This window comes from Phoenix dactylifera, chromosome 17 (genome assembly GCF_009389715.1).
Source record: "Phoenix dactylifera cultivar Barhee BC4 chromosome 17, palm_55x_up_171113_PBpolish2nd_filt_p, whole genome shotgun sequence".
Classification (NCBI taxonomy): Eukaryota; Viridiplantae; Streptophyta; class Magnoliopsida; order Arecales; family Arecaceae; genus Phoenix; species Phoenix dactylifera.
In genome coordinates this window covers 14,417,818-14,438,917 of record NC_052408.1, presented here as the reverse complement: position 1 = coordinate 14,438,917, position 21,100 = coordinate 14,417,818, and the positions used below count along the sequence as shown (strand labels likewise).

General features: G+C 36.9%; 1 protein-coding gene and 1 pseudogene across 1 annotated transcript in view; both read right to left on the bottom strand.

Annotated features, from left to right (window-relative positions):
* LOC103721871 overlaps nucleotides 1-11,841 on the bottom strand; it is a 37,373-nt gene extending 25,532 nt beyond the window's left edge. Inside the window, exons 1-9 of the mRNA XM_039115229.1 lie at nucleotides 11,625-11,841; nucleotides 11,085-11,184; nucleotides 10,736-10,856; nucleotides 9,677-9,750; nucleotides 8,175-8,251; nucleotides 8,041-8,077; nucleotides 7,673-7,758; nucleotides 6,361-6,420; nucleotides 4,778-4,926 (exon numbers count right to left, since the gene is read on the bottom strand). Of these exons, the coding sequence (XP_038971157.1) occupies nucleotides 4,778-4,926; nucleotides 6,361-6,420; nucleotides 7,673-7,758; nucleotides 8,041-8,077; nucleotides 8,175-8,251; nucleotides 9,677-9,750; nucleotides 10,736-10,856; nucleotides 11,085-11,184; nucleotides 11,625-11,708 (788 nt within the window). The 5' untranslated portion in view covers nucleotides 11,709-11,841. The remainder of the gene's footprint in view (nucleotides 1-4,777; nucleotides 4,927-6,360; nucleotides 6,421-7,672; nucleotides 7,759-8,040; nucleotides 8,078-8,174; nucleotides 8,252-9,676; nucleotides 9,751-10,735; nucleotides 10,857-11,084; nucleotides 11,185-11,624) is intronic.
* Nucleotides 11,842-12,692: 851 nt separating this feature from the next.
* Nucleotides 12,693-21,014, bottom strand: LOC103699201 (annotated as a pseudogene).
* Nucleotides 21,015-21,100: the final 86 nt, after the last annotated feature.

Sequence of the window (21,100 nt, the reverse complement as noted above, 5' to 3'; positions counted from 1 at the left end):
CCCTCTCTCTCTCCCCCTCTCTCTCTCTCTCTCTTCACCTCCCGGGGGCCTTCCATTGGCCCGGGGCCTTAGGCGACCGCCTCGGTCGCCTAAGGCTCGGGCCGGCCCTGGTACCGATGTTTCTATATTTGAGCAAAAGAGGCTTCCTCATTGCGAAAAAAGAATAATGATGGATAGAAATACTTGTCCAAGCAAAATTACAAGATTATTAACAATAGGGTTTAGGTGAGTCTCTTGATGAGCCGCCGAACTGGTTCGGAGCAGCCGCAGAAGGAGAAGTAGGCAGAGGAGGAGGAGGAGGAGGAGAAGGAGAAGGAAGAGGAGGAGGAGGAGGAGAAGGAGAAGGAGGAGGAGGAAGTGAAGAAGAAGAAGGAGAAGGAGGAGAAGGAGAAGTAGAAGAAGGATAAGGAGAAGAAGAAGGATAAGGAGGAGGAGGGAAAGAAGGCGAAGTAGAAGAAAGAGAAGAAGTAGAAGAAGGAGATGAAGGAGGAGAAGGAGGAGAAGAAGGAAGATAAGGAGGAGAAGGAGCAGGAGAAGAAGGAAGAGGAAGAGAAGAAGGAAGAGCCTTGGAGGAGGAGAGGAAGGAGGAGCAGGAGGAGCAGGAGAAGGAGGAGGAGGAGGAGGAGGAGAAGGAGAGGAAGAAGAAGAAAAAGAAGAAGATGAGGAGGAGGAGGAGGAGGAAGACGAATAAGAGGAAGGAGGAGGAGGAGGAGAAGGAGAAGGAGAAGCAGAAGAAAAGAATTAGAAGAAGAGGACGAAGAGGAAGAGGAGGAAGGGTTTAGGTGAGTCTCTTGATAAGCTTCCGAACCTATCTGATAAGCCGCCAAACAGGTTCGGCTATGAAGACCGGTTCAGAGGAGGAGCAGCAACAGAAGAAGAAGAGTAGGAGGAGGAGGACGACGACGAAGAAGAAGAAGAAGAGGTGGAGGAAGAAGAGGAAGAAGAAGAGGAAGATGAAGAAGAAGAAACAAAAGAAGAGGAGGAGGAGGAAGAAGAAGAGGAGGAGAGGAGGAAGAAGAAGAAACATCATATAAACATCAAAAAACATCAAATTATACTTATAATCATTATAGAAGAAGAAGAAGAGGAACAAGAAGAAGAAGAAGACGAAGAAGAAGAAACAGAAGGAGGAGGAGGAGAAGTAGAAGGAGAAGAAGAAGAAGAAGGAGAAGAAGGAGGTGGAGAAGAAGGAAAAGTAGAAGAAGGAGAAGAGGAGGAAGAGGAGAAGGAGGAGGAAGAGGAGAAGGAGGAGGAGAAGGAGGAGAAGAAGGAGGAGGAGAAGGAGAAGGAGGAGGAGGAGGAGGAAGTAAGAAGAATGAGAAGAGGAAGAAGAAGAAGGAGAAGGAGGAGAAGCAGGAGAAGAAGGAGGAGTAGAAGGAGGAGGAGGAGGAGGAGAAGAAAGAGAAGAAGAGCAAGAAGGAGAAGTAGAAGAAGGAGAAGTAGAAGAAGAAGAAGAAGAAGAAGGAGGAGGGGCAGAAGAAGAAGGTTAAGGAGGAGAAGGAGGAGGAGGAGAAGAAGAAGGCGGAGGAGGAGGAGGAGGAGGAGGAGGAGGAGGAGAAAAAGGAGAAGGAGAAGAAGGAGAAGGATGAGGAGAAAGACAAGAAGGAGAGGGAGAAGAAGGAGGAGGAGGAGAAAAAGGAGAAGGAGAAGTAGAAGAAGGAGAAGAAGGAGAAAAGGAGGAGGAGGAGGAGAAGAAAAAGAAGAGGGAGAGGGAGAAGGAGAAGGAGAAGAAGTAGTAGGAGGAGGAGGAGGAGAAGGAGAAGAAGAAGAAGAGGAAGAAGAAGAGGAGGAGGAGGAGAAGAAGAATAAGAAGGAGGAGGAGAAGGAGGAGGAGGAAGCAGAAGGAGAAGAAGTTTAAGGAGAAGAAGAAGGGGAAGAAGAAGGAGAAGAGAAGAAGGAGAAGGAGAAGGAGAAGGAGAAGAAGTAGTAGTAGGAGGAGGAGGAGGAGGAGGGAGGAGGAAAAGGAGGAAGAGGAGGAGGAAGAGGAAGAAGAGGAAGAAGAAGAAGAGGAAGAAGACGAAGAAGAGGAAGACGAAGAGGAAGAGGAAGAAGAAGAGAGGAAGAAGGAGGAGGAGGAAGAGGAAGAGGAAAAGGAGGAGGCGGAGGAGGAGGAGGAGAGGAAGAAGAGGAAGAGGAAGATGAGGAAGAGGAAGAAGAAGAAGAGGAGGACGACGACAACGAAGAGGAAGAGGAATACGAGGAAGAGGAAGAAGAAGAAGAAGAAGAAGAGCAAGGGGAAGAGGAGGAGGAGGAGGAAGCAGAAGAAGAAGAAGAAGAAGGAGAAGAGGAAGAAGGAGAAGGAGATGCAGATGAAGAAGAAGATGAAATATCATATAAGCATCAAAAAACATCAAGAAACATCAAATTATACTTAAAATCATTGAAAAAATTGAAAAAGAATTGACTACTTTCAATTCAAACTTTAAAAAAAAAAAAAAAGAGAAGAAGTAGTAGTGGTGGGAGGAGGAGGACGAGAAGGAGAAGAAAGAGGAGGAGGAGGAGGAGAAGAAACAACATAGAGACATCAAAAAAATATCAAATTATACTTAAAATTATTGAAAAATTTTAAAAAAAACGATTACCATTAATTCAAACTTAAAAAATATTAAAAAAATGGTGTGCTGCTTCTGAACCGGCACGCTAGTGAGTACTATGGGTCAGTATGGTCCCGAATTGGTACCGTACTAAACCGGCCGCCGATCGATATAGGTCCCGGTACCGGTTCGGTGGACTTTACTTGATATAGCTACAATCTTACAACGAAAGCAGCTTGGATTTGTATCCTAAATTAAATCTAATGTGACTTGGCAAAATTTGAGCCCTAGTCTCATCAGAGAAGGGCGAACAAAAATCATAATCAGATGGTTTATTCTCTACATACTATTAATAAGATTTTAGAGCTTTCACTTGTGGTCTTCTCTATATAGATAAACAGCAAGAATAGAACAGTATAGTTGTCATATGGCATATGGTATCAGACAACATGAATGAAAGAGAAAAAAAAAACAAAAGCAACCATAAAATCCCGAATTCAAGGTCTAGATTTGCTTCTTTGAATTTCAGTTAGACCTTCTCTGAGTTTTAGACTCTCTCAAACATATTAAGACAATGTTTTCGCATTTGAAATATCCTGTTGAAGGTCATAGTGAAAAGATAATTTCAATTATCACCAACTTGAAAGCTTATGAAACCGACATTCCGGGCCCAAATCAGATCATAGTTTTCATGGTCTGTGCAATGAAGAAAATATTATTTCTACCAAGAAAAAAAAAGAAATATTATCACAGCTCATTATAGCATTGCATGAGATACTTTTCTTCATCTGAAACATCCAATTGGATTGTCGTTAAACCAGCATCCCTAATGCATAGACTGATGGACTTACAAAATGATAGGATTTCTTGTAGAAGGAATTCTTTTGTTAATTTTTTATAAATATAAAGTGACATTCCCAAAGTATGTTCTAGATGATCATGGCAGTAAGATTACTCCAAGACAGTGTGATGGAGCCTCTATGGTGATATGACCTCAAGTATGAATGAACTAAGAGCAGGATTAACCATAGCTGATCTGACCAGGCTTGCTGCTTGTGTTGGTTATCGATCCTTTTGAGCAAGGAGAACTGCCATTCTGAGCTTTACATTTTTTTTAAGAATATATATAGTATCTCTCATGCCAAACCAGCTTGTGAATCCATAAATTCCCTCCCATCTCAAGGCAGTCTATATAGCAAAAGCACATAATATCTTTATGCATTGTTTGTGTAAGACCTGAAGTATAGAATTTTGGCTTCCGACTGCTTATCTAGACCATTTGTCTAGTGTCAAGATATGAATTTACCTAGCTAAATTACACAAAAACCATAATTGCATTGAAGTCAATCTTGAAGGTTGGATGTTATGTGGGAATCTTATTCGAACCATGACTTTGAAATTCAGTTTAAAAAATTAATTTTTAAAAAATGAAAACACAGAAAACAAATATCATTATTAGCTCGTGATGCAAGTTTAAGAACCAAGTTAACATCTTCAAATTTAATGATTACTTATCAAAGACATAAACTCAAGTTTTATCATAAGACTAAAACCAATATCTTCTAGAATCTTGAAAAAACAACGAATGGTGATGATGATTGATGAAAGCAAATCGAATTGGTTATGCAAACTACACCGGTTGAAACTGTTTGTATAGTTGGTGAATTCTGTGGATCCTCTTTCTGATATTAATGGATTTAAATTGTTAATTCAACACTTACCCCTCTGTGCATGCGTAGATATTGAAAATCCTACATAGCAATCTGAAGGTCCCATATCACTTCCTTTATGATGCATTTCATACTTGGAAAACTATTTTTTTTTTAAACGAAGAAAACTGAATTATGTTACATAATAATCACAATGTTCCAACAACTAATATTTAGCTTTATGAATCTTCATTTGCTAATTCTACAAATCTTAATTAGTGATTTTGATGGTCTCTATTTAAAATTACTTGACCTTTCAACTTTGCAAGACTGCAATCTTGACCTTGCTGAAGGCCAGCCTGAGAGCTACTTAAAATGACAATAGATGAGGCAGGTCTACTCTTGGGGTTGAGCAGAAAAACTTCGGCTCAAAATTGGCTGATGCTTTGAAAAGAATCATGCGAATTCATTAGCATGACCTGGTAGGACACCAACACTAACATGAACTTCGAAAAAAGTGTTTCAAATTTTCAAAATAACCAGGACAGACCAAGCATATCATTTAGTTCAACAAGATCATGAGAGACAGCTTACCATGATGGTGGCCTGGTCTTAAGGTATGTTGCATAGGACCGAGCATCTGAACCACCATCATTCATTTCTACCTTGGTTTCAGAATCCAAAACAATCTCTGCATGGATAAGCAACGGCCTGCTGTACTTTGCCAATACATACAACCCCTCCTACGAAAATTAGTCAAAATATCAAAAAGTGCACCGAATAAAGCATCCACACCACATTTGGAATGGAAAAGAAAAATGAATGCTTTGATGGAAAAAGTTTAGAAAATATTATTTCTTTTCAGTTTATAGGCAATTAGGCACAGCTTTAGACTAAAAGAATTGACTTTCTAAACATGACCAAGGAACAGGGGTCCTTGGTGACACCTGGGAAAACTGATGATATAAAAAGAAATATGATAGGTGCAACCTTTTCAAAATACCAAAGATATTCGAATGAAGTGATGGTGATAAGTGCAGCCTCCATTTTCAAAGTAGTCATAATTAAACATATGAAAGGAAAATTAAAAGGATGGGATTTTGACAAAGGATGAAAAGTGGAGAGCACAAAGCGAAGAAAATAAAAAGAAAGTGAAGAATATGTTGTATCCAACCGCTTTAAAAATTATAATCGATGTACTGTACCAATGCGGATAGTATGGGGCATACCGTACTGTACCAGTTCGGTACTAGTATATGGTACGGAGATGTATCGACACTCAGCAAGCCGAACCGGCCCCTTGCCGTACCGACACAGTGATAAAATGGCAATGGTACAAGGCTCGGTACCGAGAAGGCGTACCTTGGTGTAGTCACTATATCAAAATTATGAAAATCTTACTAAAATTCTTCTCTCACCAGTTTGTAGATCTGGCTTTGCCTATAAGAAGAGGTTTATAGATCCAGATTAACCGATTTAACATTATATCATTGATCAATAAACTAGTTTTTGCTAAAGTAATCCATTTTTCCAACAATAACAGCACCGACGTAGATATTATTTCCTTTTGCAACTCATCATATGGATAAAATATTAAACTTATCAATTGCAAAGGAAATAATTGAATTACTGATTTATTCATGCAAACCTTCTTTTACAGGAATGCACAAATAGCAAACATCGATTCACTAATTGATCAGAATGAGTAGTCGGGCATCATGGAGGGCCTAGAGCTGAATTTTTTAGGAATCATATGTCAGGTGTGTGTTTATTACTATGTAATTGAACTAATGAATGACTAGGGGCATGTTTCTGATCCAACTCCTTGACAACTTAATTATCAAGACTCAACCAATTTGAAAAACAAAAATTCAGCTGTACATTTAAGAAAATAATGAGACTTGGTTGACTAACAAAACATGTATAATACACATACTTTTATGCAAACTTCTAATTTTTAGAGTACAAAGACAATTTTGAGAGAATATGCAAGCATTCATGTACACTAATGCAATCTAACTAAGACATTGTAAAATAATAAGGAAGCAAAATACATGTCATTCAAACTTCAAATTTTGAGCATGTTAATGCTACTTGAAATTCCATGAGAAACAAGGCAATGGATGAGATGAAAAACTTCTTCAGGAACTAGAAGAAGAAAAGGACTGTGAACACACCTTGATATGGGTTGAATTTGTCATTGGAAAATCATTTATTCCTGAAGGACACATAAAAGACTCCATAAAAAAAAAAGGGAGTCAGATCTCCAGTCTAATATGCAAAATTTCATATACTCATAAACAACCATTTTTATCCACCATTCTTGCTACCAAAGCTGCAATAGTTCTGCTACCAAATTTCAGCTCATGAATGTATTTTGCTAAGTTAACTATTTCTGTGAAGGATCATCATATCTAGTATTTGTGATTTTATAGAATTCATGCATTTAAAAATATAACAATTATTGCATGCCCATAGTGTGGAATCTAGTGATGTCATCCACATTTACTCTAGAAGCATAAAAGAGTTCCCACACCCTTAGAATAATTAGAAATGAGACAGTGCAAAGTCAATAAAAGAATAAGTTTGTTTGTTGTATAGATACAATTATTTTCAACAAGAGGGACATGGTTGAAAGTCATGAGGTCAGATCTTGAGTCAATTGTCTGTTCTTTTTTTCACATAAAATCTGAGTTCAGTCAAAATATTGATAACTGGAAATTCTCAACTATATAATTTTTTAATTAAGAATAACTAGTGTTCTTTATTGGACATTCTAAATAACTTAGACATTTCATATGATTTTTTGCCTATTGAATCGAACAAACCATGTATCTTCTATCTATGATTCTGCAAGTTTATAAAGTTCCTAGATATTGAAGCATGGTATACCGCAGAAGTATCCAAGTACCGTGACAGAATAGCCTTTCTGAAGATTCTCAACCTAGTTTAGGTTTATGCATGTGTAAAGCTTCAAATTAGCTAAGCAGAGGTGTCGACAAGTAGAACCTGTTAAGGAAGCCGCTCCTGCAATCTTATAATTTCTGAATGATGCAAAACATCTGAGGGCCTGTTTGGCAAAATCTTTTGGTCTTTTTCTTCCAATCCTGCAAGGATCGGGCATATGACCCCCCATGCTCTCCATCTCCCTCTCCCACTCCCTCCCTTCTGTCCCCCCCCCCCCCCCCACCCTCCAAACACACAAACACACACACACACACTCTCCACCTATCCCACTGGATCCCCTGGGGTTTTGCCTAACAGGCCCTAAGAAGTGATTTGCAGTATACCAAGTCATGGGATTGCAAGATTAAAGACCTTTTCAACCCCTTTAACTTCCTTAACTCCTCTGCGCTCAACCAATTCAAATACATTGTGGAAATAATAATTCATATGATAGTTGGGCATCTATACAGCCTGCTTAGATAAAAGTTGCATCATGCTAGATATCATAATTCTAAATCAATAAAATGGTAATTTATTTAATACCTTCAGACCCAGTGCACCTGCATTTAGAAGACCCTGCAATGCACTTGTATTAAAGGCATTTTCTGGAACCAAACCTCCCCAGAAACCTGAGTACAAAAAAACATAGCCATATTAGCACTGTTAAAGATGAAAATGGCAAGAAGAATGTTGAAATCACCTAGCAATAGTTGATAAGAGATGACAATTCAACATAAATATATGATATCATGAAAAATGAAGAGATTAGAAAATGGCAGCATGTTTAGCACCAATGAATCAAAAATAAAAAATAAAAAAATCAAGACAATTTACAGGGATATTTGATAGGGCATTGTGGTTTGAATTGGAAACTTTCCTAATTTATATAGAACAGTATTTTGAGACATTACCAACATCAACATAAATTTTCTTCTCTGCTGCCTCAACCTAGTACATCAAATCAAATGAGTTAGCATGATAAAACTGTGGGCTGCCAGAAATATATAAATGAATATTCAGATGAACAACAAGCTTGTAACTGAACCTTGAGTCTAAGTGTTTCCTCAGATACTGTAGAAGGAAAGCTGTTGAGTGGCATGTCAATCAATGTTGTTATGCCACCTGAAATAGGAGTATTGGCACACTCTTAGTTAGAAATGAAGGTGTGGAAAGAAAACGAACTGGTCATTATGATTAGAAATCTGAAATTGTAACAAAATTCAAACGTTTCAGTTTCAACAAATAGAATTAAGTTATATACCTAATGAAAGTAATTAGGTGAATGGTCCTCTTGGAAGCAAGTAACAACATAAGATATGCTGGGACATGTGTTTGATTGAACACAAACTTACACAGCAAAAATATCTGGATTTTGCAAATGATAATAGAAGAATCCATAAAAAGTACGAAAGATGAAGACATATCAACCTAAGCATTTTCAAGAACATGGTGAAGCAATAGATCCCCTTTTCTTTGGTAAATGAAATTGCAAATATAATATGTAAATATATAATGATATAAAGATATTGATCGTTTTGAGTGACTATAATTTGCATATAGATGCAAAAATGTCAAGCCATGATATTGGCCTTACTACAACAAAAATTTGAACATGAACATGATTTGGAGAACAGCTACATGATATAATATGATTGACCATACTCGTTGACAGTGCTTGATTGAAGGATGAGGTACTCTCAGCATTTTCCTACTGAATATACCTAGGATATGAGGAATGAATTGGTTGTGCATGTATACTATATTTTGAGGTATGTGTAGTACTTAAATGAGAGGTTGGGCCTTGGCACAATAGGAATGTTGCTCTACTGTGAAATAGGTGTCACGGGTTCAAAACACAGAAGCAGTCTCTCCACATATAAGGGTAAAACTTCATACATTTGACCCTCTCCAAATCCCATAGAGGGATGAGACTCATGCACCAGGACACCCTCTTATAGTAGTTAAATGAGCTTCACTAGATCAGCTAAAAAGCTTAGTGTTTGCAAATAGGTACAGAAGATCTCTCATTTTTGGGAAAAATCAGTGAATGCGTTGAAGTTTAATGATGTATCATAAACAATTTCCAGAAATTCAAGAAGGAAAACTTGTTTATAAAAACTCAAAAAGCCAAAGACACCTAGCCTATGTTGCACCAGTGACTGGTACTTGGTTTTGTATCAAAATATCAGAAAATTTCAAGTACCGCCAATCTTAAAATCCAAATCTCAAATCCAAAATTGTCTTGCTTTGACTTTTTATATTATATAGCTTAATTGTCATTTCTATATGTTGTCATGTAATATTTCATGTCTTAGTCATTGCAGCAGTATGTTTGCAGGCACCAAACACATTCATATGTACTTTCAGTTGTCTCTCTAATTTCAGCTTTTTAGGTTCAAATAATTTTATAGCTGATACCACCTCTGTTCCCAGTGTCCATACTAACTAGTATTTGACAGGGAGATAATGAATACAAGAACCATGCATAATGATCATATGAATATTAATTATTAAATGTTAAAGTAAAGAGAAAATTTCCAAGTATACCAGCAGCAGCCGCTTTAGTCCCTGAATAAAATCCTTCCCATTCAACCCTTCCAGGCTCATCAAGGTGTGCATGGCTGAAAAATGGAAACATATCAGTGCAGAAGTTGTATAAAAAGCTTAAATTCAAAACATATGTATTCTAGGAAAATTAATAATATAAGTCATATATAGCACTCCGTCCTTTGATATATAAAATGTTGGACTATTGATATTTAAACTCTTGGCACTAACTCTTGTAGATCCATCATCACAAACTTTCAAGTCACCTATTCTACTAAATAACTTTCTATCCCAAATCCTTTTTTAACACTTGTAATTTCAACTGTCTAAAAGGCCTTCGCCCTAACAAAGTTAAACTACATGGTTAACAAAATTAAGCCTTCAAAGTTTGTAGCTTGACATCAATATTGGTGTAATTTTTTGCTTCTGTTAAGGTTGCCACACAGGTCATAAATCTAGAGACTATATACACTGAGGAATATCAGTACCTCGAATATAGTAATAACACATGACACAGGCATAAACCATCATATAATATGTAGTAAATACTAAAATTGCACGTAACAATATGAAAACTGATGAAAAAATATGAACTGAGCGATACTGCAAGTCTTAGAAGCAACTAATTGTAAATAAGACTCAAAAGATTCCATGATGTTAAGAGGATTTAAAGTTATACCAGTATACAATAAGTCACTGAGGGCCTAGAGACACTCATAGTAACATTATTCAGAATCAGGAAAAGAAGGTGAGTCTTGTACATAAAGCAACATAATTACTATGGATGATTGAACATCTCTAAAACTTATGACAATTATGATTCTCTATATATCCCAGAATAACGATCTGTGTGTGATCACCGATGCATTTTTTTTGAAGCTACTTTAGAATAATATGTAGAACCTTTCATGAAAGGGGGAATCTGACAGATAACCATGAACCAATTTAGCATAACAAGATCTTTATCTCAGCACTATTTACTGGAGGGTAAGGGTGCGCCATCCAATACAAATTAGAAAATAAAGATGATTGAAAGAAAGGAAATCCATGATAGCTTACACATCAATCAAACCAGGCATAATAACAGCATCTCCATAATCCACCACACGTGCCCTGGAGAATGAGCTTTGCAGGTAATCTCCTTGGACCACCGAAACAATTATTCCTCCTTTCACCTCAACTGATCATCAGTAGGTCAATGAAAAGCCAAGAATAAAGATTAGCTCTATGATTACACAATTCTACTTGGTTTTCTGTACTAAAAGAGTTTATTTACTAGTAATTTCATAATCCAGTAACATAAAAATTGCAAAGAGAATGGAGAATATCGCAGCACATCAGGGTGGCAATTAACCGATTCAATTCGTAATCTTTGATTTCATCAATTTTCTTGTCTTTCAAGAGATACCTGCACCCGTGATGACACCTTGTGGTGTAACGATGCGTTTGCTGGATATCCAATAGTGATCGTAGGGGAGAAGGCTGCAATCGCTATTAATCTCCGATTGCTGGTAAAAAGAAACAGTTGTAGGGTTATTATCTTCTTGTAATCCGATCATCAGTCTTTCCCTGTTCTTGCTCATCGAAGTCCATTCAAACTTAAACCGGCGATATTGTCACATATGAAAGATCCAAAAAAAAAATTGAAAAAAAACAAATCAATGATAAAAAAAATAATCATCCTTCACGAAAATACACATCGATCATGCCGAATTTTAAAGAAATCTTGGTTCCAAGAAACAACCGTTTGTCCGATCTTCTTGAATTTTTTTTTAAAAAAAAACTTGAAATGAAACAAAGAAATGATAAAAAATAATCATTCTCCAAGAAAATACACATCGATCATGCCAGATTTTACAAAAAACTTGGTTCGAAGAAACAACCCTTTGTTCGATTTTCTTTAATTTCTTCTTCTTGTTTATAGGAAGAGAGAAGAGAGAAAAAGAACCTCGGAAGGGGTTTTAATGTAAAGAACGAGGATGGAGGCGAGCAAAGCCAGCAGCGAAAGCGCCCTCCATCCCAGGATCCCCATCCTCTCTCGTCCCCTAGGGCTCCAACGCTCTCTCTCTCTCTCTCTCTCTCTCTCTCTCTCTCTCTCTCTCTTATCTGAAGAGGGAAGAGGGAGTTCTTCGGCTCTTGGCTGGTGCTTGAGATGGCTAATGAAATGAGATACGGTAAATTAAAACAGCGACACAGACATCCTCTTCCAAAATAAGCGGGAGCCACCCTTTTCTGAAATGAATAACGTGGCAGCCGTCCGGATCTATCCGATGCAAAACATACACCGCACCTCATCTTCGATTCAATTAATCCCTACCGTCCAATCAGGAAAGCGTGACATAGAGCGTACAAGAAAAGCGGAGAGCGCTGATTAGACTGCCGTGAAGGTGAGTCGGATTCCACCTCTTTCCCCTCGAGAATATTCAGGCGCCCACTCCACTGCTTCGTGGAAACGAATCAATGACGGAATCTTAAAAGAAACAATACTATATATAAAAAAACCAAGAAAAGTTTTTTAAAAAAAAACCTTTCTAAATAACAAATTTTACATAAATATTATTTCAAAATTAATATTTACAAAACACTTATTTTTACTATTTTATTTTTTTTATCCTTGTTTTTACGCCCACACCGTTAAAAAATTAATGATTTCAAATTAAAATAACTAAAATATTCTTAATAGATATAAAAATATATATTTATAAAACATAAAAAAATAATTTTAATATTTTATTTTATTTTTAATTAAATAAATATATATTTTTATTAATGGCTTAGAAGAAGAACATTTGTTAAAAAATAGTATTTTAAAAAATATAAATATAAATATAAATTTTAAAAAATATTCATGCAAATTTAAATTTTTAGAAGAATATTGATGAAAAAAATCCGGTAAAGAATAAATGTCGCCTAAAGATATAGGCCTACAAAATGTGCCAAGGAAAGTTGTACGGGACAAGCTAATGGTGGTAATAACAGATAATCTCGCCACTGATTCCAATCAGGACGGTTAGTATTTGTTTGATTCATTCACCAGCATAATTTTCAAAAAAAAATACTACAAGTGGCACGTTCGGTCGTTTGCTACAATTAAACAAAAAATATATTAAAAAAAAAAGGAGTAACCCAATGTGGAGCAATAACTAAATCATCATGATTTTGCCGTTAATATCTTATTAATCATCAAGGCAAAAATGAATAGGATACAAGCAAAAAATCTAGACTCTTCCTCTCTGGTGGGTCATTAGACTCCACGTACCAAAAAATCTGAACTGGTTCAAGTATTCAGAAACGGCAAAACCTTCCCCCCTTCCACATGCTTTCAAATGTTCCAAAACCAAGCCTGCATGGAAACAGCCAGAGAATAAGAACAAGGAACAGAAGGCCTATGTTCCTTCCCATGATTCTCCAAAACCCACTAGAATGAATGGAGGAGCTGCAGGGGGGCTTGATTAGACTTCCGTTGGGCTGTCATCTTCTTGAGGGTGCTCCATCTTTTCGGTCTCTGTTTCAACGACACCGCCGAAGTCCTTGCGAGCAGGAACATGCATTAGCTGCTGGGATGATATAATGCCAGCAATGGCTTTCTTAGCAGCTGCTGTCCGATCTGTGCTAATTGCCGGTTCTCCGCTTCCACCAAGCGAATCAGATTTTTCTGATGGATCACCCTCCTGCTGTTGTGGTGGGGGCACGAAGAATGGTATTTTACCTCTTTGCCAATCATGGAGGATCATCTTTGCTGCAGTCATTAGATCAGGCTCGCCTCCCTGAAAATAATCCAGAAAAGGTTTTAGCTCTTCAGCACCCGTCACCTGCTACAATTCATTCATTGAAATGCAAAAGGTCTAAAGTGAAATTTGTCATCTTAAGGAATGGGAGATTCAACCAGGTCTTGCCGATGACAACCTATAAAATTAGCAGTAGCTAATAGCTTATAGCTGTGTTAAAAAATAAAAAAAATTCTGAGAAAGGGCGAAACTACAGCTCGTATTTGCATGGAAGGGGGAAGTTGATTTATGTTGAAAATCGAATGGAAGAGATGGGTACAAGTCGTTATTTCTGTTCATGCAGATTGTTTTTTGAATTTTAATTTTAAAAACCAAATGCATTTTGTTTAATTAGAATTTTATTTCTTGATCATTTAGAGATGTTGCCACTTACAAACATGAAAGAGCTTGATTGCCTATGTTCTCCAGGCCATGGCCAGCATAGCTCGTAGTATAAATAACTTGCTCATGGCAACAGCAGCTGTTGGTGAAAGATGGGAAATTGCACATGGTAATGGATCTAAGCAGATGATAACTTAGCGAGTTTCAAGGGCTTAATTATTCAATATGATCTCAACCATGGATCTATAGCAGCGCTAGAAACTGCAATCTCTCTCTACAAATGAAGTCCCACCTCAGGTTTCACATGCCAACAGTATAAAAAAACACATCAACTGAAAAGATAGGAAAATGGAAATCAAAACAAGATATTTCAAAATTGATGTCCACAAGATAGAATAATGAAATCAGTGCTTCTGGGGTGTTATCTAACCAACGCATGCTTTGAGACCTAAGAACAAATTCTATAATTTTGCAAATAGACACAATTTCGTAAGATTAGAATACGGCAGAATAAGAGAGCCCTACCAAAGAAGCCAAGTCCACAAAAGATGAGAATGTGGAGATGACATGATAAGTCTAGGAAGGCAAAAGGAGTGAGTGTTGGCACAGGAGTTGCGCTAACCATGGACAAAATGTTAAAAGAACCAAGTTAGCTGGAGTTCGCATAAATGCAATTGTATCTGAAGATGCCCAAATGACAACAGGAGCTTGAATTTGGATCAGAGTGTTGGGAAACGGTCGAAGGCTAGAGCACTATGGGCAATTTTCATGCGTGATTGGGAGGAAAAAGCAGAATTACTGTCCTCATTCAATAGTGCAGTGGTCAAGAACAAGCATGGCATGATACACAGCAGTAAATGCACATAGATATAGGATAAATGAAATTGGTGAAGGTAGAGGTGTTCCATCAAGACTTATATAATATATCTGTATATTGATGATTATCAAAAAAAAAAAAAAACTAGGTCATACCTTTAGAAGTTTTCCTGTTGATCTGCACAGCTGGACAAGAAAGTCATTCGCATCAACCCTGGAAAAAGAGTATAAGCAGTCAGTCCTGACCAACAAACACAATATATCCAACCACCCCATGCTCCCCCCCCCCCCCCCCCCCCAAAAAAAAAAAAAAGGGAAAAACAAAGTGTAAACAGGTTCATTCAGCAAGTTGATAGATTAATAAGAAAAAAGGGCATGTAAGGCAGTTGCCAACAAGATGGGATACAAGCTTGGTTGTCATGGTTTAATGCAATAATATGCCTCAAAACCATAAAAGACAAAAACTATATGGTATGAAGTTTGGCATAGCCTTCTATTTTGAATCTACACAAAGCATGGATCCAGGAAATAAGAACACTTCTTATACTGATATGTTAGCTGTCTATGATTACATTGAGAATGTCTCACAACTTTTAAATAAGAAGTTCTACCAGAAGTAAAACTCCATACTGTTTCCAGTCACATACCGGCCTTATTCTTGCAATCCATTGCTATCACCTGATGAACCTCTAGGGTTGAGCAATCGCCACTCAGATAAGATGCTTAACAGGCAAAGCTAAATTATAATACTAATGCCATGAGTTAATTCTGAAAAGACAGACAAACTCATGGTGGAAAAGTAACAACAGCACAATATTGGTAAAATAAATAAACCATGCCATAAATGTATAACTGAAATTAACAAAAAATATAAAGAGGAAAAAGAAATAGATGTACCAGTCTTCAATCTTATAGGCTCTTTGCAGATGCTCCTTCTTTACACGCCTCAGGACTTCTCCTATATGTTCAGATGCATCTTCCAAGTTTGTAATGCGCACCTGATAAAGAATCCCAAATTAGCCTCCAATCTGCATTTGGCTTATTTTGGACTGAGATTAGCAAATATAATGACATATGCTTTTTGGATGCTCTGAATCGATATCCTAGCACACTCCAGTACTATATCTACACTATGAATGATATATTGGGCATCTGATGATAGCTTATAACGTGTAAATACCTACTCCACCTCCTGAATCTTGTATTGTTTGGCATAATGTAAACAAAAGGGTAGAGAGAATTAAAAGATGTATAATGATATGATTACAAGGCTATCCAATTGTTTATCCTGATGAAGGAATTGCAAAGGCTACCAGTTGGATCTGGTGAGGAGATCCTATTCACCAATAGTTGTCCTATCATTTGGTAGTAATGTGCTTTCACTTACCTTCTGCAGGTGCACATATCACCATAACATGGACCAATGGACTTTTTCTGTGGTCAAGATTCTAAATAAAAATTAAAAAAAAAATTAAAAGCAAAACAAGGAGAACTGTCATGCACATCAAATTCTGATCACTGAGATAATCAGAATGAAGAGGCTAGAGTTTGACACATGCATGTGATATTAATGCTGACTACTAAATATTCACATACCATTGGCATGTAGGTACTAACCAAAGCTGCAGGCTTCCTAAGTTGTTAGTTTGATACTAATATAATCAGCAATATTTAGTTGCTGACATTAATCCAAATTATAAAAAGCAATTGAATTGTAGACTGGGGCACCTCATTGATCAAATTCTGTACCATCTTTTGCATCAAAGCATAATAATCGAAGTAGTAGGATGATTAACTATTTCAACTTCTAACAAATAAACCGCTTTAAAAGAAGACAGTGCTAATCATGATAAAGTAACACTACAATAGCTGACCAAAGAATAAATATCATATATAATATGCAATAACATATATTCATAGTTATTAAGGCAAATAAGATATACATACCACACCCTTAAGGACTATATCAGTTTCGGAATCTTTGTTTTGATATACAACTCCAGGACAATCAATTAGAAAGATCCTCTTGGTAAGAGTAATATACTGCCAAACTTTAGTCTCTCCAGGAATGGGAGCCACTTTGCAGACCTTCAGAAAACAAAAAGCGAAAATTCATCCAAATCAGATAAACAACATTTAACAACTTGAGAAAACATAAGAACATTTTCATAATTGTCATATAAGCAAGAAAATACAGAAACACATATGTTATTCAGCTTTCACATGATTTATCAGTACCAGCAGGTTGATTTAAAATTGATTAAAATAAGAGTGGTAGAGAATCTAAGTCCACAATATCCTTAAAAAAGTTGTACCAAACATCAAACAACTTCATAATGCGTATTACAACTTTTAACTGCAATTCAGTATTAGTACACTTCAACTTAAGATGATAGGAGATGTGAATGCAACAATTAAGGCAGTGATTTGGTGTATTATGCTATCATTGAAGGGGCAAGAGTTTCCTCCTCTAAGCACTAATGCTTAAAGATTTGAAGAAAAAAAAAGAAGCTGGAAATCATTTTACAAAGTGGTCAAATAGAAATTATAAGCTTCATGCATTGTATAACTGGATGTTTAATGCGTTCAGTGAAATCCTAATGCTGGCCAAGAAAGCTAAAAAGGAAGCCTATTTGCTTATGTACAGGAAAGCAAAAGCTTTGACTCGGTTATTTAGTGAAATAACTTCTTTTCTGCACTCAAAAAAGACTACGTCCCTGTACTAAAAAAATGGACCATACAGCATAATGGAAAGAGCTTAAAACTAGTGAACTGAAAATGGAAAATGCACTATCATTTGGTATTCAAAGTGACAGCGAAGATTACATTTTTTGTGCGTAAAGTATTAATAACTGATGACTTCCCAACATTAGGATATCCAACAAATCCCACTGATATGGCCTGCTTGTCGCTCTTCAAACGGGCAAACTGTCTTAGCACTGACAGAAGAGAACCCTGTGGCATGTAAAAAGTAATTCAAGAATGACAGAATAAAAGCCAAAGAATGAGCCGCAAGCAAAAGAAATGAAATATTAAACCTTGCCAAAAGATTTGTTAATGCTAGCATGGAATGCTAGTGTAGGATATTCTTTTGATAGCAGCCGCAGCCATCCTTTTGTTGCCCATGCAGGAACTAAATCACACTTTATAGGTAGGAAAATAAACCAATCAGACCATTAGTCAGCTTTTAAAAATGATTTTTAAGTAAAGACTGACAAAAAATTTAACGGCCAACATAATATTGCAAACACATACTTGTTGAGATAACAAACCTTGTTCAGCAAAAGAATCATGTGCTTGTGCTTGCAGTGCTCCTTCAAGTGTTTCTCTAAATGGTAGCACCTAGTTCCTTGTGGATCCCTAGCATCTAATACCTGTAATCAAGGTGAATGGTGCAACTAAGCAAACAAATAAGATAATTTATGTCAAACACAAAAATATGTTGAACCATTTGTGATGGCATCATCTGGACCCCCAGTTAATATATCATATACAAAAGCCCATTCAAGATTAAATTATAGAAAGCTAAGCCAGCAATTGAAACGGTACTTAGATGTGTCTCGATCACCCTAAGTGCTGCCTAAATATATATCATATCCCAGAAGCTACCATTAAAACTGCATGCACCACTTCAATATAACTCCAGCCTCCCACAAGATGCTGCCACAAATCTTGGATAGTCTCTCAAGTTTTACTAGCACATATATGCATTACAATACAAATTAGCAGAAACAAACCTGGACAACTACATCTGAGGAATCAACAACTTTGTAGAGCTCACCCCAGATACGCTTGCTCTGCCCCTTTTCAAACATTGTGTGCCTGACCAAGTCTCTTAAGCCATCTTCTTCATCCTCCTCCCTGGATTGCCTGGCAGCAGACTTCTGTTCGAAGGCATCTGCAAAAAATTAAATGAACTCGATATTATACAAAAATTAAAAGGTTTTGGTCTAGTCTTTACTATGAGGTGACATATGAGAACCAAAACTAGGGAATCAACAAGAAGTAATATGAGAAAATGTTGATTTTGCAGCATATCCTTAAAGAAACAACAAATTGCCTGAAAAGTCATATTTTACAGAAATATGATTTCGCAGAAGGCAAACAAATTACTCAGTACCTTGAGATCCATCTGCCTTTTTAACCAAAGATTCATAATCACAGAAATATGATTTTGCAGAAATATGATTTTGCAGCATATCAACAAACAACAAATTGCCTGAAAAGTCATATTTTACAGAAATATGATTTCACAGAACGCTAACAAATTACTCAGTACCTTGAGATCCATCTGCCTTTTTAACCAAAGATTCATAATCACATGCTAAAAGCTTTGGGCGTTTTCTTCTTCTCTTTGGTCCAAATGCATCTTGAAAAGGCTCTGTATCAAGCAGATGCGCCTTTGATTGCTGCATAGACGGTTCAAGTAAATGAATGACATCATATCAATAATTTAGACTAAATTGTGCTTCCCTAGGTATTTTCATGAACATAAAGGAGAAAACCAGGAGTTCCTTATACTTCAGAATTAGCACGTGATTTAGAGTATGTAAGTGAGTGACGTGGTTCTTCATGTTTGAACTAGATGAGCTACTGACACAAATTAATTTAGAGAGTACCTTTGCTTCAATTCAGATATAGCCTTAATATTCATTCTATAACTCCCCTTCTCAGCTAATCCTAATTTTGCACCACTATGTAGTTGTAAATGTACCAATTCAGATTAATAGAATAATGAATGATTGAAAAGCAAATTTAATAAGTTGTGGCATAAGTGAAACAGTAACTTTTAAGAGCTACCATCAAAATATTCATCACTGAAATAGGTAAAAACCAATATGCAGTGGGAACATTTCTTCTTTCAGATAAATTGATCATAAATATAAGCAGAAGATCAACCAAATTAGACAGATAAGGTTGTGGTTTATGTCAAAGTTTAAGTGTGTGCATAAAAAGGCACTATAAATAAATTCTTACCTTTTGATGGTCATTTAAAAGGGACAGCGGTAATTTCCTCTCCTTTAGTATGACATTATAGTTAGTAGAAAATTGGTTTTGAAGCTCCTAACGGAAAAATTCAAGTACTTTCTGATTCACAACCCGTGTGTTACCTGAAATTCAAAACAGCGATCACATATAACATGAATGTTTCTTATAATTAATCATGAGATATCAATGAAAAGCTATCCTACGTCATCCTCGACACCAAACAAACTAAATAAATAGATAAACAAGTATATACTAACAAAGAAAAAAATGCCTGCAAACAAACTTAGTCAGCACTGGTAGATCTTAAGTCAAGACATAATGAAACCCTCCAAATTGTTGGCAAGATTGCGAGCCAATTTTGAAGAATTAGAACTGAAGTTCACTCGCTGCATCTAAAAACCTCATTTCTCTGAAATATTTGCATAAAGTTCCGAACTTGATAATCAAATTGCATGTCATCGGATGGAATTTGTCCGGAATTTCTTTTCCTTAACATCAAAAACTTTCTAAAATGCTTGTCAGACAAGTTTTGATAATAGAATGCATGATAACAAAAAACCCTCGACATCAACCTATATTGGAACAGATTAACGAAAGATGTTTCGACCCTTCTTTACATAAAATTTTAAGAAGATTGAAAGAGAAAACAGGCAAAAAAAAAAAAAAAAGAACAACAGAAGCGTTGAAGGATTGAAGAGCGGTCGAGGAGCACTTACCGAACCATCGGCGGTCGGGCTCGATGCGGGTGCTGGGGAGCTCCTTGGACTGGAGCTCGTGCTTCAAGATCTTTCCCTTCCGGTCCCGCTTGGGCCGGGTGTTGTACATCTTAATCCTCCGCACCGTGGCGGCCGTCCGAACGGCCTTGGTATCCCCTCCATTGCTGCGTTTACGTCCACGGAGTGCTTCGGCTTCCCTGAGACGTTAACCTTCTTCTCCTTCTTCTTCGCCATCTCCGCCACCCGAAAGCCTCCCCAAATAGAAAGTAAACTAAGAAAAATCCGGGAGAAAAAGCTTCTTCTTTTATGGGTTTCGGACAGGCGGTACGCCGGGAGAGGAAAAGTAGGGTTTTGGGGGAAAGAGGAGGGTGGCGGAAAGGGCTCCCGTTATTGGAATGAGCACATGACGTTCACGTGAAAAAGCGGCCGATGGGCGCAGTTTTGAACCGGGCCTCCACGAAGGTCCAAGTGGGCCGGTTTTATCCGTTTCGGTATTGCTAAAGTCTAGGATTTATGAAAAAGGCCTATTCTCACGTGAAAAGCACGTGCCTCGACTACTTTCTTAATTTCTTCCCACTAATTAATCGCCCACTCCAGAGCAATGTTTTGCCTTTAAGAACCTATTAACGATTAAATATAGACTTAAAGGCACTGGTCGAATCTTTACATCGAATTTTTATTTTATATATATATATATATATTGCTAATCAAAAAGGTTTTGAATAAGTGAAACTTCTGATTAAATAAAATAAATTAAAAAGTTTGGTAGAATTCTAGAAAAGGTTTTTTCTTCT